Source organism: Andrena cerasifolii, chromosome 15 (assembly GCF_050908995.1).
Source record: "Andrena cerasifolii isolate SP2316 chromosome 15, iyAndCera1_principal, whole genome shotgun sequence".
In the NCBI taxonomy this organism is placed as follows: Eukaryota; Metazoa; Arthropoda; class Insecta; order Hymenoptera; family Andrenidae; genus Andrena; species Andrena cerasifolii.
In genome coordinates this window covers 9,003,119-9,028,166 of record NC_135132.1, presented here as the reverse complement: position 1 = coordinate 9,028,166, position 25,048 = coordinate 9,003,119, and the positions used below count along the sequence as shown (strand labels likewise).

The following is a 25,048-nucleotide window of genomic DNA, read 5'->3' as shown; positions in this document are numbered from 1 at the left end:
GCGAATTTCGGAGCAGAACTTCAATGAGCTTATCTCGAAACCGAAGCACCACTCTCAGCCTTGACCACATCCTCGAGGATTCGAAGGAAAGCTCCGCGGAAGCAACCCTTCCACGACCCTCCCTCGAAATTTCAGACGTCTTCCAAAAATGGGAGAAAAAAAATGAGGTACAGATTGACTCAAAATTAAAGGGCTGAGGGACCTTATTAAGGTCACGACGGTGTCCCAAGCGATTCTGACACCTCGGACTGTTGAAAGATCGACGAATTCCTGAGCTTCTGAGGGGAACACTCCAGCGGAGCGATCTTCGTGGAAACACAATCGTGTTGGCGGAAAAATTCCCGAGCAGGGATGACATTTCGACTGGTTGGCAGTTTGGAAAGCTGACGCGAGCTGCCGGCCAGGCGCTCCGTCTCCGTTTCGCCGAACTTCCCGATGTGATCGGAATATAATCCCGGATTGTTCGCGAACCATCGCCGCGCGGCGAATAATAATCCGGCCGGCGGGACTTGTTGATCACGTGCAGCTCCTTTTCCGACTTTTATTTGGCAACTCGCGCCGGGAACGTGCCGCTCCGGCGGAGGGATCACAAACACATGAATTTTCTATCGAGCCAAAGCAACTCGAGATCTCCGTCTACCTCGGCTAATCACTTTTCTACCTCGCAACAGCTCTTCGTCTGGTATTCCATGTTTCTAGGAACTGCGATCGACGCGCGCGCGCGCGCGATATGCAAGGCCTCTGCGAATCGAAGAGGCGTTTCGACGGCAGAATTGCGGAGGGTGTTTTTTCCTCAGGCCAGAGCTATTCTGGGAGACCTTGGTGGCGAATAGGAAAATAGTCTGAGATACTTGGACATACACGCGATTATCTGGGAGATATAATTGCAGTGACTAAAAACCCGATTGCGATCGTAATAATTGCTACTAAGTAGATCAGCACTGACGGACTCAAGTAGGTAAACTCCAGAACAAGTTATCGAGTTGTACAAGAATCCTTTTTTTTATTGAACCACTGATTATGATGGTACGGTGGCAAATAGGAATTTTTAGAATTTTGAGAAAGATACTGAGATGAGATTTTTTGAAAACTGGGTTGAGTCTCGATTAGCTTTAAATTCGAGCTGATTTGGGTATTGGTTTTACCTCGATTTTAATTAAGTTAGATCATAATTTGGTGCAAATTATTATGCTGTGTTAGGTAGCAATCTGGGTTTAACCCTTGATTGCCACAGTGGATCAAAGCGACCTAACATTTGAGGTAAAATATATTTGAGGCATCATCTAGTAATTTCACGAATTTTATATACATTAAATATTTTTTTAATAAAGTAGCATGGCTCAAGAGTATAACCATAAAGGTGCAGCTAAAAATATTAAAAGTTAAAAAAGTTATGATTTTTTAAACACAACTTTTTCTGGGCACTCTTTTTCTTTCAAAATTTTTATAAACATGACGATACATTAAATATTAATTTTCAACGATGAACATGTATTCTAGAATGCTCGAACTAGGGTAAACTGCGCTAATCATTGGCACTCCTGCTTAAAAAGCCAAATTGGGATTTCCCCTAAGGGTGCCAATCATTGCACAGTTTCCCCTGTATCTCAGAATTTTTGCGACTTAATTTAACAGATAGTTTTTAAACAGCAGCTGGCTGAAAATTAGCTTGGGTGGAATCGACGCAGAGGGTTAAATCGAGCCTGAGTTAGGTTCGAATTACCCCTTGATTACTTTTACCTAGATTTGAATTAACTTAGATCTGGATTGTGTCTGTGTTGAGTCTCGATCGGATCTTAAGTCAGCGTGAATTAGCGGTCAGATCAACGGTGATTCACGATTACACACGTCGCGAAGGAAGTGTTGCTCTCATCACCAGCCAAGCTAAACATTGCCTTGGTACGCTGATATGCACCACTTTCCCACTCTATTTTCTAGCGTTTCGACCTTCCGAAGTCGGTCGAAACGCGCGACCATCTGCGACAACACTGAACCGTCGACAGAAAACAAACTGTTGAACCGTGCAGAGTCAAACTACACCCATTCAAGGATATCTTTCTAACACTCGACGGTAAAAAAAAGTTTCTCGATAAGCTCGAGTGGATGTCAACGTTCTCCACTTATTCTCAATGATTGCTCCTCAAACACTGTTGCAATGACTCTTTCGTCACAAACAGTGTCACCTACCGATAGATCCCATTTACTACAGCCAATTATTCCAAGCCAGCGAGTATTTCGAAGAAAAAGAATACGAAGAACACTTTTGCCATGTGTGCTGGTCTCTGTATTCGAAAAGCTAAGCGAGAGAAATTGGGGTTCAGTGATGAAGTTGTAAACTGTTTGTTAATAACGTTTCTAAGTTTAATTTTGTGTTCAAGACTGTAGCATTTATAATTACAAAAAAAGAATGATATTACTTCCTTAATTGAATCGGCTTTTTATTAATAAACTTAGGGGTATATTGTCATAAAATAGTTCCTGCAATTAATGTGAATTGGCTCCTAATCTGATTGACAAAATCCACAGGACCAACATTTTTTATAAAGTCGGACGTACGTAGTTTAGGGAAGACCGGGGCTGGTAGGGCAGTTTTTCAGTTTTTGATTTTTAATAAATTATGTGGACGAAATATCATTAAACCGGTTAGTATATTTGATAGGGCGGACATTTGGCTATCTGATTAAATTATTAAAGTCGACTGAATGTGACAACAATTAAGGTATTTTAATGTTTTACTAATACCTTCCATGCTGGTCAACCAGCCCCGGTCTCCCCTATATTAATCTAAGTCTGAATGAGCTTCCCTGCAGCTATAACCCGTAAAAAATCGAAATAAAAAAATGACGCAACCATACGCGGTCTCCCCTAATAAAGAGATCTCCCAAGAAAGATGGTTTCATCCAGTATCGAGGGAATAATCGCAGCAAATAGATAAGAGAACCAGAGCGAAAGAATGCGAAGATTCTTATCTGGCCACGTAACACTGGTACACGTCCACGAATAATAGTGTTCCCCGGTGAGTGAACTTTGCGGAGCCATTCCCGGGCGTTGCCAAAAAATCCGCCCGACACGCCGCTGCCAATTCGCCCCACCCGCCCTTCCAACAGTACCAAGTTTACCCCAAAAGTACCCTCAACAAACTACAAATAGATCTCTGAATCCACAGGTCCCTAGCGATCCCCAAGCACAATTCCAGCGTTCTCCAGGGCTAACCCGGGTCCCACCACAAGGAACAGTGAACCCCACCTGCACCGGGAACCAAAAAGGATGCCTAATCACCAATAAAACGGTACCAATGGCACTTGGTGTACTTGAACATCCCATTTGAATGAGCAAGGTTCCCCCTAGGTAGCAATAACGCTACCAGGTGCCTTGGATCTACCACAGAAAGGTGACCAACCACTAAATCTCCCCTCAGCTGAATGGTGCCCCCGGGTGGCCCAGAAATCTGAGAGGAACTCTGAATACCGTGCGTACATCCTGGCGATCATATCGATATCACAAAGCACTCACCACAGCAGCGTGCGCGCAAGCAGAGGCGACCAGCACGAGGGCTATGCACCTCGTCAGCCCAGGGTTCCTCATCGTGCTCGGAGTATCCCCTGCGACCCGTTCGCCCTGTTCCCCGGGTGCTCCTCGCGCTCTATCACCCTGTCGCCTTCCTGGCTCTCCCTGCGTCCGTTTCTCGACGGGTCTACCGTCAACGGCGACGCATCCCGGGGATGGTGGCCGGTGCTGATCCTCCTCGTCCAATGGCTGTTCACTATACCGCCGGTCTAACAGGCGAAAATCGTGGGGGGTCACTGGTCAAGCGGGTGCGGAGAACTGGTTGTCTCGGCGAGAGGAACGCGCGCGCGGGTCCCGTGCAAGAGCGTACCGGCGTTCGGTAGCGTCTGAAAGGCCGAGCGCGCCGGCAAGATAAAACTTTTTCAAAAGCCCCGGTGCTTCTCCCTCTCCGCGCGGCCGGCCGCTCTCCAGCGCCGACTTCCTCTTTCTCTGACGCCGGCCGCGCTCTCTCCGTCGCCCAGGGAGACCGCTCTCCTCTGCCTCGCGCATCGCTCGTCGCGCCTGCACCCACGGCAACCGGCAACGCTGCGTCCCACTCCTACAGCGGCGTCCAACGTTCCACACTGGCGCGATCTCGCGGCCTACCCCCCACTCGCCGGGTCTCCCCTCCACAGCGCGCTCTTACTGTCTCCTTCGGCGAGGCTTCTTTCTCGGCCTCCCCCACCCGCGGAGTCGCCTGCAGCACCGCTTTCTCGGCTCATCCTGGTCCCCACCCGCGATATTTCGCGACCAAGCTTCGCCCCGGACACAGGGGACGGTCGGATTGCTCCTTTTCCGCTCCCCCCCCCTCGGCCCGCGCGGGGTCAAAGTCGCCTCGTGACGCGAGCCAAGGGCCAGAAGTGGATACGCGGAGACTTCTTTGCATCTGCGATTCCGTGCGAATTCAGGGGTATTATATCGAGATGCTGGGGGATGCGAGGTTCGGATGTACTCTCGGTGATGGGTTCTTCGGCTTTCCGGGCCGCCGGAAATAATGATGAGTATTAATCTGCGTCGATAATGGAATCGGCGTGTGTCTGTGGTAAGCGATGATGGAAGGTGCGGGTCTTGGGAAGCGTTCAAGAATTCGCAATAAGTCTTTGAAGCCCTCCGAGTGACAGGGGATTATTCGAAATCTGTGTTGAACCGAGTTGAGGGACGTGGTGGTAATACTTCTCAGAGAGGTCGGAAGACTGTAGCTAAAATAAGCTGGAAGAGTTTCGCTTCGGAAGGTCCAAATGTTAATGCGTATTAATAACAGGACCAACTCGGGTCTGCCTCGAGCTGCGCTTAAATATGCATTGTGGACCTTTATCTTGCGATGATCAATCACCCCATAACACTGAGATATCTTCGCCTGGGAAAAGCAGGCGTAAATTAAATTTTCTTATCATCATCGGACAGAGTATCTCTTCAAATGGTTTGTTACGAGCCTTCCGTCTGCCTTATAACACACTCGCCAATAATTAATTCACAAGGATTCAATGGTGGGAACCGAAGAACAAGCCAAAGCGCCACAACATTAGCCAAGATATTTATTCACAAATTACAGAGTTCTGAATTTCCTCGCGAATTCACTAGTCACATCACAAAATATTTACCACTAGGAATAACGTGCTCGGGATATTCGCAAGACGGAGAATCGAACGGGTGACGTGGCGCTCCGTCAGCCAGGGGAAAAAAAGGGGGATTAAAGAGAATAAGGAGAAAAAAAAATGAAAAGGAACGAGGAGAGAAGATCGCACGCGTGCGTTCGCCAACACGTTCCTTCTCTCCTTGTCTGCTGCGAGGCCCCGCCAGCCTCTCCGTCGTCCGAGCGGAGGATCTGTTGCGCTCAGCAACAGATGCGAGGGTGATCTTTTTTAAACGGGTCAACCTCGCCACGCACGTAGACGCCCGCGTTTCCACCGTGGCCATTCCGAACGATGCATCTGCCACGGGGAGAGATCCTGCCACCAGACAGGGTAATTATAACAGCGACTCTTTGCCGGGGCTCGTCGTTCGAGGGAATTGGGAACACCATGGAGGCAGACGTCCTAATTCCCCGAGACAAATTTGCAAACGAGATCGCGTTATTCCTGCGGAGCGTAGAAATCTTGCGAGTGCACGCGCTGCTCGCTAGGGGGCCGCGCAGTCCGAAGCTTTGGGCACCGTCGCCTCGTATGCCTGTGGTACAGTTAGACAAACGATTGGTCGATGCGAAGCAATCGCCTCGTTGTCACTTTGTATCCAACTGTAATTGCCTATGATAATCTGTATTAAGATAGCAGGCTATCTTCGTGTGATTCTGAAATCGCGGTTCTTCTGTTCTACAACCTTGGGGGCTTATGATCGTTATTAGATAGATTAGTGATTGACGTAACTATAAGTAAATCTCCAATGAGGTTAGGAACTCTGAGAAGTTTCAAAAATACAGAATCAAATTATACCTTAATCCATACTCTTCAATTGGAATTTCAGCTACTCTGTATAGCCAGAATCTATATAACAATCCTATTGCGATCCCACAGCGGGATGTCCCCTGCACACTTGCGGCACTAATTGTAAGCAAATGAAGAGCCTGCCATGCCGGTGTCAAATTGTTCGAACTTCACTTACATCTGCATCAGTAGAATCCGTATGAATTTCAGGAGCGCTCACCTGATAAATTAACCCGTGTTAACAATGCCCTGACCCAAATAGGTGGGATTCAGAATAACTCTGCTGGAAAATGTGATTTGGCTACTGGGAGGGGATAGAGATTGTTTTTTAATTAGAAGGCGCTGTGGTTGAATAGGCGAGACTGGAATACCCTTAATCATTCGCCAACGTGGGGATATGAAGGGAGTGACTGCTGGTCAGGAGTCGTGTTGCGAATAGAAACGAAACTGGACCGGTTCTGGGGAAAAATTTGCCGAATACAAAGCGAGCCGTTCAACGATTTATAGCTTGACAGCTGGATTCCCCGATCGCGTGTGCCCTTCGGCAGTTTTTAGACGCGGCTCAGCGACTTTTTATTTGATCCGACGACCGTCTATTTTCGAGCTCACTTATAAAATATGTTATGCTCTCCCATCTTTCTCTATTGCATAACCATTTGCGATGAATATTGCGGCTCTTTCGAGGGCATAGTGACTTACGGCTGATTTACAAATTGGGGGTGACTTAAGTTCACTAAACTTTCTTTTAGATAAGGTCCCATATGTGTAACCTGAACTTAAGTCAAGCTTGAGTTAAGTTGAGTTGACTTGAGTTCAGTTAAGTTGAGTTGAGTTGAGTTAAGTTGAGTTAAGTTGAGCTAAGTTGAGCTGAGTTAAGTTAACTCAACCTTGAAGTAAGTTGAGTTGAGTCAACTCAACCTTGAAGTAAGTTGAGTTGAGTCAACTCAACCTTGAAGTAAGTTGAGTTGAGTCAACTCAACCTTGAAGTAAGTTGAGTTGAGTCAACTCAAATCAATACCCCGCGAAGCTTAAATCCGCGTTAAGTTAATCTCAGCTGAAGTCGACATTGAGTTAACTCACTCCAAGTTTGCAATGAGTTATCCAATATCCTAATATCCAGCTTAAGCAAAAAGTCGATCTGAACTCACGTTGAGTCTGTCATGAGTTAATTATAGTGAGTTAAGTGAGTAATAAAATATCTAACTGCTCTTCCACGATGAATCACGTTTATCTTATATCGGTAACGAGTTATGCATCCCTCGCGATTCAAGTCTCGTGGAAAACGAGATTGAGTTATATTTTCTTTTAAATAGGCCAAATGACAGTGTACTTACCTTACTCAATTTCCTGCGTCGTTCCTGTCAACTACGCTACTGCTAAAAATTATTCGATCACTTATAAAGACATGCAATAACCTCATGCAATAATCTTATGTTTTATTCTATTACCTCTTTTATCAAACTTATCTGCCATGAATCATCGAATACTCGCGAGCGGTGGTGTAATCCGCGTCTTTTTAACGGTCGCTGTTTGCTGCCCGACCGGCGTCCCCTTTAAGCACAGAATTCTCCCCTAAAAAGCGACGGATAAAGGAACTGGAACACGAACGGGAATCCCGAATGCACAATCCACCGAATAACTTTTCACAAACTGCGGTACCGCGAGCTAGGACAATAGATGCTCGCGAAAATTGTACGAGAAGCGACGAGACGCGTGCACGCTTCCCTGTACGTGCGAGTTTTCCATCTGAGAATCGAAAGATTCGTAGCAATCGAAAGTATCGATCGTCAATCGCGCAAATTGTATACTTCACTAATTCGGTCGATAATAATTCATGTATTCTACGAGGTTAATTGAAATATATTTTGTAGTTTAGTTGTCCGAAAGAAGCTTTAAAAAGATAGGTTTCTTTGAAAATTAAAGAAATTTATTTCGACTTACTTAGAGTGTAGAGAGATTTATTTGCACTTCCAGTCACTTCGATTCGATTATCGCAATCACTATTCTTAGCGCCAAAGTGGGAGCATTGAGTGTTCGAAATCCACTTAACCTAAAATAAACAGTTTCCTAATTCGTGTAAGAAAGATTCTGACACTCTTATTACAGAGAGTTATTTCTCCGCGATCTTATTGGATAGTAACGGTGAAATTGATACCAAATGTCGAACCGAGAGAATCGATAATTGACACGAGTAATGTGTGAGAAATTAAGGGAATCTCGGGGACTGATTAATCTGTTTCAGATGAGAAATAGTTTGCTCTCGTGACGATTAATTGTAGCTACCTGTTCACGACCTTCAAACAAACGAAATGCTGATTAAAATCGTTGGGCCAAAGGGTACAGCTACGTAACGAACCACAGAACACGATCACGTTCGAGTTCCAATGAACCTGGGTCAATTACTTCGAACGGATATTTTACTGCGTCGGTAAAACGGCATGAAAACTTCTTTACCGGAAGTGCGCGTTAATTTGGAATAAGGAAATGAGAAACTTTTGTTTATTTCAGCAAAATATTTACAAATAATTTTATTTCGCATAGAAATATTTGCACAACAAATTTTGTTCTCAATTCGCCAAAAATACCTCTTGCAGTCACCACCTCTGTCAAAAAAGGACCTATTCCCAAAATTCCAGGACACTCGGATATTTCCCAACGTCATCGATTATTTCATCCTTCAATATGGACTGCTGAAAAAGCTGCGCTCTGTAAAACCCGAAAATACAAAGTAGTTCTTCATATCTCCACAAGTTCTTTGGAGGGCAGGCTTTACACGGCGTACATACAACGCTATTGCTCCAGTTTGAGGAAACTTCAGGAAACTTGATTTCGTGGTTTCACTGCAGAATGTTTGATGTAAAAGCTTTCACTATCATTCAATCGGCAAGAGTATGAGAGCATGCATCATCAGGTACGTTCAATATCGAAGGGAAAGTATTAACACAGAATTCGCACCGTTCCATCCCGAAGAGTAAACACTTTCCGTTCTTTCAGCTCGCAAACGCATTTCTGTGTGTCCCTTGGGAAATGTTAATTAACGGTTACAGTCGACGGTAATCAGTTCTACATTCACAGGATCATAGTTGTTCAAATAAAGACGCTAAAATGGACGAGGTCGAGAAGCTCGAGCACTTGTCACTGGTGTCGAAAATTTGCACCGAGCTGGAGAATCACTTGGGATTGAACGACAAAGACTTAGGTAAAAGATACCGTTCTTGTACCACCAGCAATCTCACAGCGCTGCGTTCGTTCCGCATCGCAGTAACTAATACTTCCTTCGCACGCTTGTTCCCGTTACAGCCGAGTTCATAATTCACTTGGCGGAGAAGAACAACACCTTGGACAAGTTCAAGAAGGTTCTGGTCGAGAATGGCGCCGAGTTCTCTGTCAGTAATTTACGAAGCGTCGCGCTTTATGTTTCCGATCTTGTAACACTTAAGGCGTAATGCCACTCTGGGGCCCGGAAGAGCAGCCTGATTTTGAGAATTTTTTAAGCGAGTATAGCGAATGGAATTCAAAGTTTGTGCGGAGGCATTTATTGTACACACCTTGGAGTGTGATCACAATTTTTTAAAATTTTTTTTAACACGGAATCGCGGCACCACAGCTCAACAAAAGAAGCTTCTTCTGAAAAGCAGTGTTCCGCGGCTGGAACGATTTCTCCTTCAATTCTTCACCTAGAACAAAAAACCAAGAATGTTTAAGTACTATATAAGACTATCTCGGGAAGTACACGAGGAAACTAAGAAGTACTGCTTTTTGTAAGAATGGTGCGTGATTGTTCTAGGTGAAAAATTGAAGGAGAAATCTTTCCGGCCGCGGAACACTGTTTTTTTTTATCAGATGAAGCTTCTTTTGTTGAGCTGTGGCACCGCCGTTTGGTATTAAAAAAATTTTAAAAAAATTGTGGTCATACTTCAAGGTATGTACAATAAAGGCCTTCGAACAAATTTTGTATTCCATTCGCTATACTCGCATAAGAAATTCTCAAAGTCAGGCTGCCTTTCCGAGCTCTACAGTGGCATTACCCGTTAACCGCTTTTTCAGGAGTCGTTCATGGCGAACCTTTTAAGAATAATACAGCACATGCAGCCGTCCAAGGCGATGCAGGAGAAGTCTTCGAAGCCGTCGGCCAAGCAGGACGAGCTGGCGCAAAAGTTTCCCGCGTTGGCTTTGCCGAACGACAACCCTAAGGTAGTGGAGGAGAAGGAGCTGAAAGACGAGGATATAGTTAGCAGCGCGATGGCGAGCTTGGAGGAGCTGGCGCCGTCGAACAAGAAGCCCGGCAGCGCGGAGAGCAAGAAGGAGAACCAGACGGTCGAAGTGGTTGAGAAGAAGATCAAGCACCCTCGAAGGAGCAGGTCGAAGGACAGAAGAAGGCACAAGAGCAGATCGAGGGACAGAAAGAGGCACAGGTCCAGATCTCGGTCCAAGTCTCGGGAGCGCTCGAGATCCAGAGACAGAAGGCGTCACAGATCGAGAGACCGTAAGCGATCGCGGTCGAGGGATAGGCCAACGAAATCCCGCGATCACAGAGATAAGTATTCCGGCAGACACGGGTCGGAGCGCTCCAGGTCACGGTCCATAGAAGAACTCTCTATGGACCCGGAAGTGGGCAAGATTTATTCGGGCAAGGTTGCGAATATCGTACCGTTCGGCTGCTTCGTCCAGTTGGAAGGGTTGAAGCGCAGATGGGAGGGGCTCGTGCACATTTCGCAGCTGAGGAGAGAGGGAAGGGTGGCCAGTGCGAGCGACGTGGTGTCCAGAGGCCAGAAAGTTCTTGTGAAAGTTCTTAACATCGGTGGACAAAAGGTAAGGACGACCCCTAACACCAGGTAAACATTAGAAGCTTAGCGGCGACTCTACACATTTAAGTTCGATTGCTTCAGGTCTCCTTGAGCATGAAAGACGTCGATCAAGAAACCGGCAGGGATTTGAATCCGGTTGTGGCTGTCGCCAAGCCTGAGGAAGACGAGAAACATTTACGTAATCCAGATAGACCTACTTCGCTGTTAGAACTGCAGGGAAACTGGGACGAAGATGAGACGTACTCCAGGAAGCGCGTGCAGAGACTGTCGTCTCCTGAGAAGTGGGAGATAAAGCAGATGCTTGCTGCGTCGTGCATCGACAGGTAATTTTCGGAGGCATTGCGACGGCAGTCGAGCGGGGCTTTTTGCTACTTTATTTTATTTCCCCCGCGGCAGGAGCGAGTTACCGGAATTCGATATGGAGACTGGAATTCTACCGCGCGAAGATGACGAGGAGGAGGACGTTGAGATCGAATTGGTGGAAGAGGAGCCACCCTTTCTGCATGGGCACGGAAGGGCCCTCGGAGATCTGAGCCCTGTTCGTATAGTGAAGAACCCTGACGGGTCGTTAGCGCAAGCTGCGATGATGCAAAGCGCACTGGCGAAGGAAAGGAGGGAGCAGAAGATGCTGCAAAGGGAGCAAGAAATGGACTCGGTTCCTACGGGGCTCAATAAAAATTGGATCGACCCTCTGCCAGAAGGTAAATCTCTTTTACGAATTCTTATAGAATTTTTTCACACGCCATAATACTCTTTATACAGCTGAAAGCAGAACTCTGGCGGCGAATATGCGTGGCATTGGCCTGCAGACACAAGATTTGCCCGAATGGAAGAAGCACGTGATAGGCGGAAAGAAGTCGTCCTTCGGGAAGAAGACGAACCTGACTCTGCTCGAGCAGCGCCAGAGCTTGCCGATATACAAGCTCAGAGACGATTTGGTGAAAGCTGTGACGGACAATCAGATTCTGATAGTGATCGGTGAGACGGGGTCGGGAAAGACCACGCAGATCACGCAGTACTTGGCTGAGGCAGGATTCACAGCGCGAGGAAAGATTGGGTGCACTCAGCCCAGGAGAGTAGCCGCCATGTCTGTTGCCAAAAGAGTCGCGGAGGAGTTTGGCTGCCGTTTGGGGCAGGAAGTGGGCTACACGATTCGTTTCGAAGATTGCACCGGTCCCGAAACTAATATAAAGCGAGTGACTAATTTATGCCCACATTTATTCCATCGAACGAACTCTAAATAATATATTAAACATTGCAGATACATGACTGATGGTATGTTGCTCCGGGAGTGTCTCATGGACCTCGATTTGAAGACGTACTCCGTGATAATGTTGGACGAGGCACACGAACGTACGATTCACACTGACGTTCTGTTTGGATTGCTGAAGCAAGCAGTCGGGAGGAGGCCGGACTTGAAGCTAATCGTAACGAGCGCCACACTGGACGCTGTGAAATTCTCGCAGTACTTCTTCGAGGCGCCTATTTTCACCATCCCCGGCAGAACGTTCGAAGTAGAGGCAAGTAAATCAGCCCGAGTCTTATTCGGAGCTGCCGAGGCACCATCGGTAATTGTAATTATTCCGTCCAGGTGATGTACACGAAGGAGCCAGAAACAGATTACCTAGACGCAGCGCTTATAACGGTAATGCAAATACATTTGCGAGAGCCACCGGGGGACATACTCTTGTTCTTGACCGGTCAAGAGGAGATCGACACTGCCTGCGAGATTTTATACGAACGCATGAAGTCCCTGGGCCCGGATGTACCCGAGCTAATTATTCTGCCGGTCTATTCGGCGCTTCCCTCTGAAATGCAGACGAGGATATTCGAACCGGCTCCGCCAGGCTCGAGGAAAGTGGTGATAGCTACGAACATAGCGGAGACGAGCCTGACCATCGACGGCATTTATTATGTGGTCGATCCAGGCTTCGTGAAGCAGAAGGTGTACAATTCTAAAACGGGAATGGACAGTCTTATAGTCACACCGATCAGCCAAGCCGCTGCGAAGCAAAGAGCGGGGAGAGCTGGTAGGACAGGGCCAGGGAAATGCTACAGGCTTTACACCGAAAGGGCTTACAGAGACGAAATGTTACCTACGCCAGTCCCCGAAATCCAGCGGACCAACTTGGCGACCACAGTGCTGCAGCTGAAGACGATGGGCATCAACGACTTGCTGCATTTCGATTTCATGGACGCTCCGCCTGTGGAGTCGTTGATCATGGCTTTAGAATCCTTGCACAGTTTAAGCGCATTAGATAACGAAGGTCTGTTGACGAGATTGGGTAGAAGGATGGCAGAGTTCCCTTTGGAGCCTAACTTGTCGAAGATGCTCATCATGAGCGTGCACCTTCAGTGTTCTGATGAAATATTGACGATTGTCAGCATGCTGTCTGTTCAGAACGTGTTCTACAGGTAAGACACAGTTTAAGGGATTAAACTATTTTGGTCAGATGAAGAAATATGGTTGAAAAGCGGGTGGACTCAATTTTATTATCCCCTAGACCGAAGGATAAGCAAGCGTTGGCTGATCAGAAGAAGGCGAAGTTCAATCAACCCGAAGGCGACCACTTGACTCTACTAGCGGTTTACAATTCCTGGAGGAATAATAAATTCAGCAACGCGTGGTGTTACGAGAACTTCGTGCAGATTAGAACACTGAAACGTGCTCAAGATGTTCGCAAGCAGCTGTTAGGTATCATGGACAGGTAGCTATTCCCCCGCGAAGTGTTTGAATACGATCCTACTACAATCCAACGAAAACTTATTACGCTTTATTTACCAGGCACAAATTGGACGTGGTGTCCGCTGGCAAGAATACAGTGAGGATCCAGAAAGCTGTGTGTTCAGGCTTCTTTAGGAATGCCGCGAAGAAAGATCCGCAAGAAGGATACAGGACTCTAGTCGATAGCCAAGTGGTTTACATTCACCCGAGCAGCGCGTTGTTTAATAGACAGCCTGAATGGGTGAGTTCATTACCTCAGTCAATAAGGTCAGAAAAAGAATGATTCCCTGGGAATTTATTTCAAGAAGTACATGCATACTTTTATGCAAAGGTTTTTGTATTCAGATGATGCACATTTTAACAGGTTATTATGTTATGATTTCGTGTAAATGTATTTATTTATTGCAAAATTACAACTGATCTCCCGAAATGGGTTTTTGGATTGCGGTGATCACGATTAGTCCACGGTGGCGAACTGCTTATTTCATTATAAAAACCATCACCGAAAAGTGGCCGAATTCTCGGCCGAGACTGTAGAATATCCACTTAATATCTTAAAGAGGGAGGAAGTTCAAAACTTTAAACGATTCCTGCTTCCTACAGGTCATTTACCACGAATTAGTGCAGACCACCAAAGAATACATGAGAGAAGTAACAACGATTGACCCGAAATGGCTGGTAGAATTTGCCCCGGCGTTCTTCAAGTTCAGCGACCCGACTAAGCTCAGCAAATTCAAGAAGAATCAACGCCTCGAGCCGCTGTACAATAAGTACGAGGAGCCGAACGCTTGGCGAATATCCAGGGTTCGCAGAAGACGTAATTAAGGCGTTTATTATACAAACTGTAAATAGCTTTGTACAGAGTTTCGTATCGTTTAAGAATACGAATAAATCGTTCGCCCTTAAGGTGTAATCCGCATCGAATTCATTGGAGATACCCAAGATCGCAGGTAACATTCTTTCTTACTCTATCATTCCATTTACGAGGCAGAAACTGATACATAATGTTCTTACTTTAATGCACACTAATTACATAGAAGAGGGCATACTGTTACATGATCCCTTATACAAATAAAATAAATTATCTTGCGTGTTACATCGCGCGTACAAAGAATGGCTCGTAGGCAGTTGTGTTCATTGCGGGTGTAAATTTATAGCCTTCGATGTGTTTACATTAATATTGCGAGAACAGCTGCTAGTATTTTAAAACAGAGAATTCATGAGGTTTCTAAAAATATCTGACGCGGAAGTTTGCAGCGAGGTGCACGCTTATTTTAACGAGAGGAATATAGATAATGCGGTATCAAAGTATTCTATCGATTTCGTTTAGGGCTGGGACTATTCGAATAAACTTCGAATATAAAGTATTCGAATACTATTCAAATATAAAGTATTCGAATACTATTCAAATATAAAGTATTCGAATACTATTCAAATATAAAGTATTCGAATACTATTCGAATATTTAAGTATTCGTAGCATTTGAATACTTTATATTTGAAGTTTATTCGTAGCATTCGAATACTTAAATATTAGAATAGTATTTGGATACTTGGATATTGGGTGAAATCTTGTAAGTTAAATTTGACTAAGTAGTATTTGAATACTGAAATATTCGAATACTTTATATTCGAAGTTTATTCGTAGCATTCGTAGAATATTTAAGTATTCGAATAGTATTTGGATACTTGGATATTCGAATTATATTCGCCAAATAATTAAGCAACTGAAGTATTCGAAAAATTCGCCAAATAGTCCCAGCCCTAATTTCGTTATCAAGTAGTACAGCGAAATATTCTGCGCTTTGGTTTTGAGAACTGAAATGCATAGTTTGTTAGGTAAATGATATTCATTACATTTCGTCAGTCTTTTCCTCTTAATTAGTTATTAAATTTATTAAATAAATACATTCTCCAGAAACATTTAATGATAAAATGATATAGGAGCAGTATTTCCTTCTCCGTGTATAAACTTTTTATCACTCTCAATGCATCGTGCTTGTGAGCCTCGTTTCTGTATAAGAGAATCCTTAAGAAATCTGCAATTCATTCGTATTAAATGTTGTACAACAGCCATGAAATATTTCTCTCCGCAAGATACAGATTCGACGCTATTTCTGGACTTGATTGTATGGACTACGCTCTTCGTCGAAGGAACATCTTGTACATGGCAGGCTATTGAGTCTGTTGCTTCTTCTTCACTAAGTCCACCAATTGCCTATACCTTACTTGGCACTCGTCCTTTCAAACGTATCGTAAGCTATAAAATCGACTTTAAAAGAGAAAGGCGTAAAGCTTGAATATCGTACCTTCGTTTTCCCTTCGACGCAATTAGCAATCTTCTCCCATCTGTTTACAAGTGTGCTTTTAGGATACTTTATAAGCGCTGCTTCCAGCGCCTTCTGTTGCTCTTGGCTCCAATCGGCAACACTGTCCACGACTTCGGCACACGTCTTTACTTTCTTCGAACGTTCTTCTGTAGTCTCTTCTGCGGACGCGCCAGGTTTCAACCCCTCGTCCTTTACCTAGCAAGCGCACACTTCGCGTAAGAATCATTCCTCGAGACGCCGGGAAATTACTCGATTAAAATAGCAAACCTTCTTCGCCATATGTGTAACTTCTACGACTGTGCGGTTCATAGTATCCGCGATCTTATCCCATCGCTCCGGTGTTCCACTGGGATACTTCTTCACGAGCTTTATTAACTCTAGTATGTCGTCGTCAGTCCACAGGCCGCCGGACACAATGTGCTTCTGGTGCACGTGATTCGTTGGATCACAGTCTCTCTTCAAAAATTCCTTGACGTTATTACTGCTTCTTTCCTGCGGCGTGAAGCCTGCCCTGCGCCTCCTAGTGCGAGACACGGGCTCTGGTTCCGGCTGCTCATTCTCTTGAGCCCTGAAACGGTAGACAGAGAGATTCCAAGCACACTCGGTAAAAGAAGAATATTTAACGACGATTTAATTCGCTCACACTGCCTCTTCTTCCTCCTGCTTTTTCCTGCGTTTTCTTTCTTCGAAAACATCGTGCATCACGCGTACTATATTGGGAATCGACAACGTAAAGCCTATGACCCATCGCGGAAGTTGAAACGGAAGGGTATTCCAAATGCTCGGCGTAGGAATCTTCTCCAGAATGTCTGCTAAATCTGGCACGTCCATTTTCCCCTTTTTATTCTTCTTCTGCAGCTTCTGAAGCTTACTACCCAGCACTTGCTCCTGCAACGAATTATATTTTACAAAATATTCTAGATACTTAACAGCGATTCTGGATATTATTCCGAAATGGACCGATGGCCGATCGAGATGAGGTTTGGGGGGAGGGTTGAGTAGGGGGTGTGGACGCTAAATCTAAAATTGTAGCTTCGGGTATTTATTAGTTTCCGAAACATTAATAAAAAAATTAATTTCTTTTTTGAAAATTTTTTGGACGTTGGTGCAAGCCCCCCTACCCGGGAATCCTCCCGGTCCTGCCATTTTTTATTTCTGTACTCACATCGGTTCGCTACCATGCTTTACGCGCCCGCGAGCGGCCGCGCGCCCCCCGCGCTAATCTAGCCCGAACCAATACTAATACCCGGGAAAAGTTGGAAAGTGGAATGCGTTGTTTCGATACAAGTCAACAGAAATATTGTTAAGAGGGAGGACCGCGGTAAAGTGATTAAAAAAAATTGGTAAAGTCCATCCTTTTATGCACGATTACCCCCGTGTCTTTTGAACGCATTAATTGCCGAAGCTAAAATTTTATATTTTCTCTCGATCGGACAGCGGTCCCTTTCGCAAATACAGCCGCGATTTTTTACGTACATATGTATATCTCTTCTCAAAATACGCTGCCCACGCCACTAGATATTGTCCGACTGTAATGACTGAGAATAAAATTATACTTAATTCTAGGAGCCCCATCTTCCGCACATGGCGGTAATAATATACAGCTGATCGCCAGTTCGGCAATCCATTGACCAAGACGTTGTCATATTTCTGCCGTTTCCCAGCATCCTTCAGCACGTCGTACACAGCAACCAACTGAAAGCCAAAGTATCATTGCACATTCATCCTGCGCGGCTTCGCTGTCCCTTACTTTTCTAAACTGTTGCTCGGCGTCCTCCGCAGGATTCTTATCCGGGTGTAGCTGCAGCGACAGTCGCCTGAACGCCTTCTTGATCTCCGAAGCATTCGCAGCCTGCGACATACATAGACAAGTGATCAATTGATTCAGGAATGTGGCGCCGGGGAAGGGCGGAGTGAGAGGCAGACCTGTGGGACGCCGAGGACGTCGTAGAAGTTCTGGTTGACTTCCTCGACGACGTCGAACACCTCCAGCTCGTCATTGTCCCAAGCGCTCGTGAATCTGTGTGTGTCGAAAAAGCATAGGACTCCAATGATTAGCAATGACACTCTCATCTTTTTTTTATCCACTATATATGTACAATCATATCCGTGTCGACGAGTTCACGTGAATTGATACTGTAGCGCTTTCCGCCGAGGGTCTACGCCGCGATCATGTCTCTCGTTGAAAGGGAGCGATTCGGCAGAAAGCAACGTGAAATATGTTAAAACGGGAAATGCCACATCGCAGGCCCCGCAGAGGTTATGTCCCGAGAACGTAGGCCGTGTGTATCGGACGCGTCGAAGAAACATATAGAACTACGGCCCAGGATTTAAACGTGCGGTATATATGTGCGTCTGTATCTGTTGCATCGGGCTTAGGGCCCGTTCGAAAGGCGCGACGGGCTACTCCGGGCGAATTCCACTTAAGCCCAAATCGCCCGCGATTTTCTTTAGGGTGGGTTTCTCTGTACGCGACCGGACGCAATGTCAGGAATTTCGAAGTCGATTTTCTCGAAAACTAAGCGAAATATCAAAAAATCTTATTCCTCTTTTTCGACTTATTTACCTGTTATAAGTAGAAAAGAAAGAGTTAGGTTTTTTGATATCGCGCTTAATTTTTTAGAAAATCGACTTTGAAATCTTACTGTTTTCTTGTGTTCATCGATGAAATAGAATTAATTACGATTTCTTAAATCTCATAGAGCGAATTCCACCTACGTCCGTGGTTTTCGCTTCTAAATTTATAGTACGCGTACCAGGGGCCTAAATAACCATGCGACCTAAGAAAAAAAGCAACGAACTCCCAAAAGAAGCATTATAACTCGAATAAGCCCAATTTATTCCCTCTCAAAGCTCTCGTCGACCAATTAAACACAGGTTATGTCGACGAAGAGGTGTACGATTACGATTCGCAAGAGGCGGTCTTACCGACGCATGCGCGCCCGCCAGGTGGCGCCACGGGTGCCACGGTGATTTAGAGGCGCGGCGCAGTGTGTGTGGCATCGCATTCGCGTGCATATCGCCGTGTGCCAGGGCGTCGGATCGAGGAGATGTGTCTTCCGCTGTGTTCGAGGGCTGCTCAGCGCACTGTTTCCGCGAGCAGCCGCCTGTAAAGGGCACGTTAGCTAAAGTCCTCGCCTGCCAAGCTCGAATCGGGGTGTGCGGTCCCCATGGACCGCGGCTGACTGCGCACGGAGGCCGCGCTCTTTAGTTCCTCCGCCCGCGGATGGTCATCGTGCCTGGCGGACTCATCCGATTCCCATCGATTGTATTTATAGTGTCTCCCGGTTTATTTTCGCACGCGGTTCCCTCGGGAAAACGATGCACCCATCCGCTGGCTGACAGCGTTCACTTCCATCGTAAGTCTCACTTCATCGCTGGACACAGTCGGGGAAACTGCGAGGGGGGAGAGAGAGAGAGAAAAAAAGGATCGAGGATACAGTAAGGCCCTATTTGCATGTATTCGGCCGTGATGTGTGGGTGTGCGAGTCTATCGAATATATATATATATGTACATGTATATGGACGTGTTTCGGCGAGTGCACCGCTCGCCACCTTTTATATAGAAATCCGCGGTAACTGGCCAGATACGCGAAATTCCACGGGGAGTCGACGCGGCGACGATGCTCCTCCAAGCGCAGGCAAACACGTAATTAGAACCGCACCGCCAAGGTGTTATTCTTAGCGTGAAAACGCTGTAACGTTAGAAGTCCAAAGGACGTTTTTACCTGTCCTGAATTCTTTCTTCGCCTACCGAGGGGGGTGCCTCCGCGCCGCCGGGTATTGTCAACCTCTAACTCCGGGGGAAGTACGGGAGCTAATCGGCACTCGTCTTCGTAGATCGCTGTTGGTCCCAGTGGTTCTTGAGCAAATTTCCAGCCGAGAGAAATTTAAACAAATTGAAGTCGCACTTCGGAAACACCTTCCCTTCTCCTGGGAGAAATGTTTGTCCCCAGGTCTCAACTCTCGAAAGTCAGACTGTAGTCGTCGGTATTCCTCTGTTTACTTGCACCCTGTACAATTTCAACATAAGCCCGCGAAGACATTCAGGCTCGACGATTAGCGAACAGATAATTCTAACGGCCTGCGTGCGAAATATCTATGTTGCGTAACGCGTTATCAGCGTCCCCTGTGGAAGGCCACCTTGACGACGGTGAAACAGTCGATGTGGCCGCGAATTAGCTCGCCCTGCAATGTTCCGACGTTAACGCTTGATTCGCCGCATAATTCGCATCCAAGCATCGCTCTCCCATTTGTATAATAAGTCCGATGGTATCAGCGAATCACTCGTAATGCATATTAATGAGGATCATGCTTGGAAACATAGTCGCACACTTTTAGCGTAATGTCCCTTTGTCCTTTAGCGTGGTGGTTTGTCTTCTTGTTGCGGTGACGGACGTGGATCTGGCTAGCGCGAGTACGCCGTTCGCTCGAGCGAAAAGCGTTTGTTAAAGCACAGAGTACAGAATGGAGTCTGCGATAGCTGGGCGCAGGCGGACCGCCACGCGGCACTCGGCGGAGGATCAGGCTCTCGATCAGATAGCCAAGGAGGTATGGCCTGATTATTTTATAACTAAGCAACTGGGCGGAGTCGACGGAGAGACGAGGAGAAGAGAGGCGTAGCTTTTCAGATTTCGGGGGGCTCTCGAAATTCTTTGCGAAGGCCCCGATGGGAGCTCGATGAATATTTCTCTTCGAGACTTAAACTTCGCTGTTATCGCTAAATCGATCGTGTTATCTTGATATACAAAGAGACTAACTGCCGCCGTACGTGTGCTTGACCTTGGCGCTTACGCATGGTTGTGTTGGGTCGGGGAATTACATCACGTGTGATAAGTCTATATCGAAGTAAGAGCGTGTAGAGAACAGGGAAAGTAACGGCGGTCTTGATATCTAGGTATCGTATGTTATGTGTTGAAACGATCAATGTGATTAATATCTCACCCTGCGACTCAGGAGGAATGTAAGTATGGGTCCGAAGCGGATCGCTGGGCTTTGTACTTACGCATATACGTGTCATTCTCATGGCGAGTAACAAATCTCATTTATTAATATACTTGTTAGAGTGTTTCGCTATATCATGCGTTGGATGCGTCGAGAAATTTAATGTGGAGCTGTGTCTCTGGTAACAGGCTGGACTTTCCGTGCGTACTTTCAGGCAGAAGCTAGATTAGCCGCGAGGAGACAGGCGAGAGCGGAGGCGAGAGAGATACGGATGCGCGAATTAGAGAGGCAGCAGAAAGAGGCGGAGGAGAATGCGGATAGAGTTTACGACATGTGTACAAGTATTTATTTAAGAGATTGAGAACGTTAATTACTGCTCGTTCGCAGTTGCACGAGGGTAAAGCGTTCTCCTTTCTGATGTTTCAGCCGATGTCAATAGAACAATGAGAGTGACTCCGGATTCGGTGAGGGCGTCGCGGCTCCTTACCAATTCTAACAATTTTCAATCCAGCCGTCGATCTTCCGAAGACTCTCTGGAGGACGCTGGCCTGAACCGAGACCTCAGGGTACTATTAATTCCTTGTACTTAGCAAAAAAGGAGAGAGAGTAGAAGTACACAAATGTTTCCTTCCCGTTTGCTTTTGCAGTTAGAGCTGAAGGAGTTCGAGGAGAAGTTCAGGAAAGCTATGATAGCTAACGCTCAGCTGGACAACGAGAAGTCTTCGTACGCCTATCAAGTCGATTTACTGAAAGACAAGCTGGAGGAACTGGAGGAGACGGTTGCACAGCTTCGTAGAGAACTTAGAGAGAAGAATAGGGAGTCGGAACAGTTGAAAAGAATCAGTCAGAGATTGAAGGAGGATTTAGATATATGCCACGCACAACTAGCGGAAAGAGATACGCTTATACAAGTACGTACCACTCGACGATTTATCGTTGTTGCATCGAACTTACGATATTCTTGCAGGAGAACGGTTTAGTTATTATTGAGGACGAGGGAAGCGAGAACGAGGAGAACGACATTGAGAACGGTCCGCGGCCAAGACGAAGAGTCCTAGTCAGTACAGAGGCGGCAGAACTGTTACAAAATGCTGGAAAGGGTTCATTAGGTACCTAATCGCAGCGATCATTAAGGGGTCGTGCCTAGTTGGCGGACGAAAAAGAACGTGATTTTCGGGAATTTTTTTGTGAAAAATGTGATGTATGCTTCTTACAACTATTCCCTTATTTTAGATGTACATTAAGGTGGCTCTTATTTACTCTTGGTAAAAATTTTTTCAAGATTTTCTTCGGGGCACCCTCCAGAATAGTTCCAAATAATTAAAAAAAATGCGTGTAAAGTTTGTGCTCGATCGGATAACGAGAAAGGTGCTTTGATATTTTTGCAAATTTCGGTCCCAAATTTTCAGGAAACATGACATCAAACACTGAAAATAAGATTTTTATCTTTTTCGCATATTTAGGTATATGCCCCCCCTTAAATGTTTAAAAAATAGTCCTCGAAAATAGAAATTTCATTTTTTTGTTCGCCTTCATAAATAAAAAGTGTTCTATAGAAGAATTTTATATTTTAAACCGCTAAAAAAAAATAGCTTCCGGGAGAGTGGCTGTTATTCGTTAATTTTTCAATATTTTCCCATAACAAAATTACTGAGAGTTGCTGAACATATGTGTTTTTAAAATAAGCGAATAGTTGTAAAAAAATACGCATTAGATTTTCCACCAAAAATTCCCGAAAATCACGTTCTTTTTTCGCCCGCCAACTAGGCATGACCCCTTAATCCATTTCTCTCGAGCGAAATAAAACGATGCCCCTTAACGCGAATTGCAGATGTCCGGCTGAGAAAGTTCGCCTCCGAGAAGAAGGAGCTGCAGGATGAGATACAGCATCTGAGATTGGAACTGGAGGAAACGAGAAACCGCGTGAGGTCGGAGAGATCTCCCGGTTCAGTATTAGGTCGGTGTTTAGTCGAAACACACCGCTCAGAGACGCTAAGCCTTCATCCTTTGGTTTTCCATTTAACAGGTTGTCTATCGGACTCGGAGGATGTGCAACGAGAGGCGAACAAGCTCCTGGCCGACTACAAGTTCAAGCTGCAGAAAGCGGAGCAGGACATGTCCACTCTGCAGGCGACGGTGGCCAGGCTAGAGAGTCAAGTGATACGCTACAAGTCGGCGGCAGAGGCGTCCGAAAAGGCGGAGGACGAATTAAAAGTGGAGAAGAGAAAGCTGCAGAGAGAAGTGAGGACACCTATGCCGCTTGACTCTCCCCCCCCCCCTCCCCCCTCGCTTTCTAATTCGAGCGAGCTTCTGTGACGATTCACTTTTACAGGTCAGGGAGACCCAGGGCCGCGTGGAGGAGCTGGAGACGGCGAACTCCCACTTGCAGAGGCGACTGGACAAGCTTAAAAACGCCAAGTCCGCCCTGCTGAAGGAGCTCTGACGGGACGACACTCTGGGGCCCGTACAATGAGTCTGCCATTTTCTTCTATTCTGCGAGAAACCGTGTGCCGATGTTGCCTCAACGTAAATACACCACTTAACACTCTGAATATAATTTATGAAGACGGAACCAGTGCGTAGTATCGTTACGCGATCGCGCGTAATCTCGATTGATTTCCACGCGCGGCACTGGGCCAGGCATGGCCTCTCAGCAGTCGCGAGCCTCGGCGTAATTGCTCGGTGCCGCGCCGCCTAAACTGCTCCGAGGGGTGAAGTCGCGCTGTTGTTTCTGTATTCAACGCGTTAATTTTCTCTTTTTTTTTTTTACACTAACCGTTACTCTGCATTTCTCGACGAGAGAGCGAGGAAATAACAGTCTTCTCGAATGCATTTCACGCGCCCGAGCCTTTTGCTCGCGAATTCGCAGGCAGTTGTGGAGACGATTCTTTGTACATTACTCGAGGGGGGGAGGCTGGCTGGCTTGTACATCGCAAGCGTACGTAGTTCCCGGTTCGTACTTTACTCGCGACCCTCCGCTAACACGCTGCTCTTCGGTTAAAAGACAATATAGGCAACATCGAGAGGGGACAGGTAATATTTGCAATTCGTGATGTACATGTCAGCGAAGAAAAAAAAAAAGTACGTATATTGATAGTAAGTGTAATTTGTTTTACATCGAATAATTTATAAATATATTTCTAAAGATACAAAATATTTATAACTTCTATAAGGAACGTGTTATAGTTTAAAGGAACAAAAAAAAAAAGAATATGGAAACTAGATATCAAACGGGGATGCAGCATCGATGCCGCTCGCCTTCTACTGTCGATGAAGGGAGCAGCAGAATTTGATAAGCATTTTTAATTTTATATCGCATTTGTTGTACTCGGGGGGAGTAAATCGGAATTTGTACGATGTATCGGAAGGTTCTGCGAGATTTCTTATCGCTGATCACATCGCCAGGCTCAGTGTTCAACTTTAATGTATAGCACTTCACTATTGAATTGCCTCCAGAACTGACTTTTATTCCTTGGACTGATGCGAAGTAAAGAAAGTAGATGTATGATAGTGTGGTCTTTGTACATTCGAAATAAATTAAACCATGTTGTTGAAGCTATATAATACTGTTGGTATAAACATTTATTGTATACATTTTCTGTCACATAGAAACTGAAGTAGCACATCTTTAAAACGTGAAACAGGAGATCAAAATAATGGAAAAGGCCGTACAGTTAGTTGAAAGCGAATACCAGCTTTGATGTTAAAACAAATACGCGTAGTCTGTGCCATGATGTAAGGATATAAGGTGTGCTCGCTTTTACTGCGCGCACTCCTCTCTCTTCCGATCCTCTACCTTACCTACTACACTCAACGACCTCCAAAGTTCTATTTTCAAATGATATTCTTTTATACTGTGAAGTATTTATTTATTCATATCTTTATATTTTTCATCGTAAATTCAATTGCCAAGAGTTTGGTTATAGATTCAACGTAAGACTTCCAAACCGTGAATCCCCGAATTTAAACACTTTAAGAGTTGTTATTGAATTAAAGTGTTTGTTAAAAATTTCCCGAAGATTCATTTATTTAAAAGCGGAGGGTGATCGTTATTAAATTTTGAACCATCTTCGATTCCTCCTCGTCTCCGCACAGTCCTATTCAAGACTTATCAAGACTGAAGAAATTCCTGTTGCGAATAAGACAAAACTTTTTATGACTCGGATCCCAAAACGGCAAAGGACTTTTCGATCTTCTTACGTCAGGATGTAACACGTTCCGGGAAGTTCCTGAATTTTGGGACCCCTGTATTTAAAGGGACATACGCGAAAAAGGA

General features: G+C 45.5%; 4 protein-coding genes and 1 long non-coding RNA gene across 13 annotated transcripts in view; 2 read left to right on the top strand and 3 right to left on the bottom strand.

The window, feature by feature from the left end:
* Nucleotides 1-3,977, bottom strand: part of Trol (terribly reduced optic lobes) — a 148,688-nt gene extending 144,711 nt beyond the window's left edge. For both annotated transcript variants that reach the window (XM_076827887.1, XM_076827886.1), the window contains exon 1: nucleotides 3,514-3,977. In XM_076827887.1, coding sequence (XP_076684002.1) covers nucleotides 3,514-3,585 — 72 coding nt within the window. In that variant the 5' untranslated portion in view covers nucleotides 3,586-3,977. The remainder of the gene's footprint in view (nucleotides 1-3,513) is intronic.
* Nucleotides 3,978-5,085: 1,108 nt separating this feature from the next.
* Nucleotides 5,086-8,361, bottom strand: LOC143376872 (uncharacterized). Of its 3 annotated transcripts, XR_013087181.1 has the most exons (6): nucleotides 8,250-8,361; nucleotides 7,908-8,016; nucleotides 7,415-7,538; nucleotides 7,301-7,342; nucleotides 5,976-6,186; nucleotides 5,086-5,712 (listed from the first exon to the last, which is right to left on the bottom strand). It is a non-coding gene; the product is annotated as an uncharacterized LOC143376872 (long non-coding RNA). The 3 variants fall into 3 exon arrangements; XR_013087182.1 differs by having other exon boundaries at nucleotides 5,086-6,186; nucleotides 7,415-7,561; XR_013087180.1 differs by having other exon boundaries at nucleotides 5,086-6,186.
* A 386-nt stretch (nucleotides 8,362-8,747) lies between these two features.
* On the top strand, nucleotides 8,748-14,412 carry Pea (ATP-dependent RNA helicase pea). Its single transcript, XM_076827891.1, has 12 exons — nucleotides 8,748-8,877; nucleotides 8,961-9,165; nucleotides 9,267-9,352; nucleotides 10,014-10,778; nucleotides 10,856-11,097; nucleotides 11,171-11,475; nucleotides 11,537-11,966; nucleotides 12,036-12,294; nucleotides 12,366-13,189; nucleotides 13,279-13,482; nucleotides 13,560-13,740; nucleotides 14,103-14,412. Exons 2-12 carry the CDS (start codon nucleotides 9,072-9,074, stop codon nucleotides 14,322-14,324), a joined length of 3,612 nt encoding a protein of 1,203 aa, XP_076684006.1. The 5' UTR covers nucleotides 8,748-8,877; nucleotides 8,961-9,071; the 3' UTR covers nucleotides 14,325-14,412.
* A 944-nt stretch (nucleotides 14,413-15,356) lies between these two features.
* LOC143377011 (uncharacterized protein F54F2.9) lies at nucleotides 15,357-18,167 on the bottom strand. Its single transcript, XM_076827902.1, has 7 exons — nucleotides 17,755-18,167; nucleotides 17,579-17,680; nucleotides 17,305-17,523; nucleotides 16,472-16,716; nucleotides 16,096-16,396; nucleotides 15,808-16,023; nucleotides 15,357-15,739 (listed from the first exon to the last, which is right to left on the bottom strand). The coding sequence occupies exons 1-7, from the start codon at nucleotides 17,899-17,901 to the stop codon at nucleotides 15,674-15,676; spliced, it is 1,296 nt and encodes a 431-aa protein (XP_076684017.1). The 5' UTR covers nucleotides 17,902-18,167; the 3' UTR covers nucleotides 15,357-15,673.
* A 631-nt stretch (nucleotides 18,168-18,798) lies between these two features.
* LOC143377010 (leucine-rich repeat flightless-interacting protein 2) lies at nucleotides 18,799-24,338 on the top strand. Of its 6 annotated transcripts, none has more exons than XM_076827896.1 (9): nucleotides 18,799-19,187; nucleotides 20,193-20,379; nucleotides 20,987-21,113; nucleotides 21,199-21,338; nucleotides 21,420-21,683; nucleotides 21,740-21,881; nucleotides 22,604-22,729; nucleotides 22,799-23,013; nucleotides 23,105-24,338. In XM_076827896.1, the coding sequence occupies exons 2-9, from the start codon at nucleotides 20,296-20,298 to the stop codon at nucleotides 23,213-23,215; spliced, it is 1,209 nt and encodes a 402-aa protein (XP_076684011.1). In that variant the 5' UTR covers nucleotides 18,799-19,187; nucleotides 20,193-20,295; the 3' UTR covers nucleotides 23,216-24,338. The 6 variants fall into 6 exon arrangements, with proteins under 6 accessions (XP_076684011.1, XP_076684013.1, XP_076684015.1 ...); XM_076827898.1 differs by having other exon boundaries at nucleotides 18,799-19,269; XM_076827899.1 differs by lacking the exon at nucleotides 18,799-19,187 and adding an exon at nucleotides 19,462-19,477.
* The last annotated feature ends 710 nt before the right edge of the window (nucleotides 24,339-25,048 follow it).

Bases quoted from the DNA above. Each gene is read 5' to 3' on its own strand.
- LOC143377011 (XM_076827902.1), bottom strand. From the start codon at position 17,901: ATGAGAGTGTCATTGCTAATCATTGGAGTCCTATGCTTTTTCGACACA. The intron at 17,524-17,578 runs GTAAGGGACAGC...TTTGGCTTTCAG, and splicing joins CCGAGCAACAGTTTAGAAAA to TTGGTTGCTGTGTACGACGT. The intron at 16,717-17,304 runs GTACGTAAAAAA...AATTCGTTGCAG, and splicing joins TTGAGAAGAGATATACATAT to GAGCAAGTGCTGGGTAGTAA.
- LOC143377010 (XM_076827895.1), top strand. From the start codon at position 19,286: ATGTATTCGGCCGTGATGTGTGGGTGTGCGAGTCTATCGAATATATAT. The intron at 19,478-20,986 runs GTAATTAGAACC...GCGTACTTTCAG, and splicing joins CTCCAAGCGCAGGCAAACAC to GCAGAAGCTAGATTAGCCGC. The intron at 22,730-22,798 runs GTCGGTGTTTAG...TCCATTTAACAG, and splicing joins ATCTCCCGGTTCAGTATTAG to GTTGTCTATCGGACTCGGAG.
- Pea (XM_076827891.1), top strand. From the start codon at position 9,072: ATGGACGAGGTCGAGAAGCTCGAGCACTTGTCACTGGTGTCGAAAATT. The intron at 11,967-12,035 runs GCGAGTGACTAA...TAAACATTGCAG, and splicing joins GGTCCCGAAACTAATATAAA to ATACATGACTGATGGTATGT. The intron at 13,741-14,102 runs GTGAGTTCATTA...TGCTTCCTACAG, and splicing joins TTAATAGACAGCCTGAATGG to GTCATTTACCACGAATTAGT.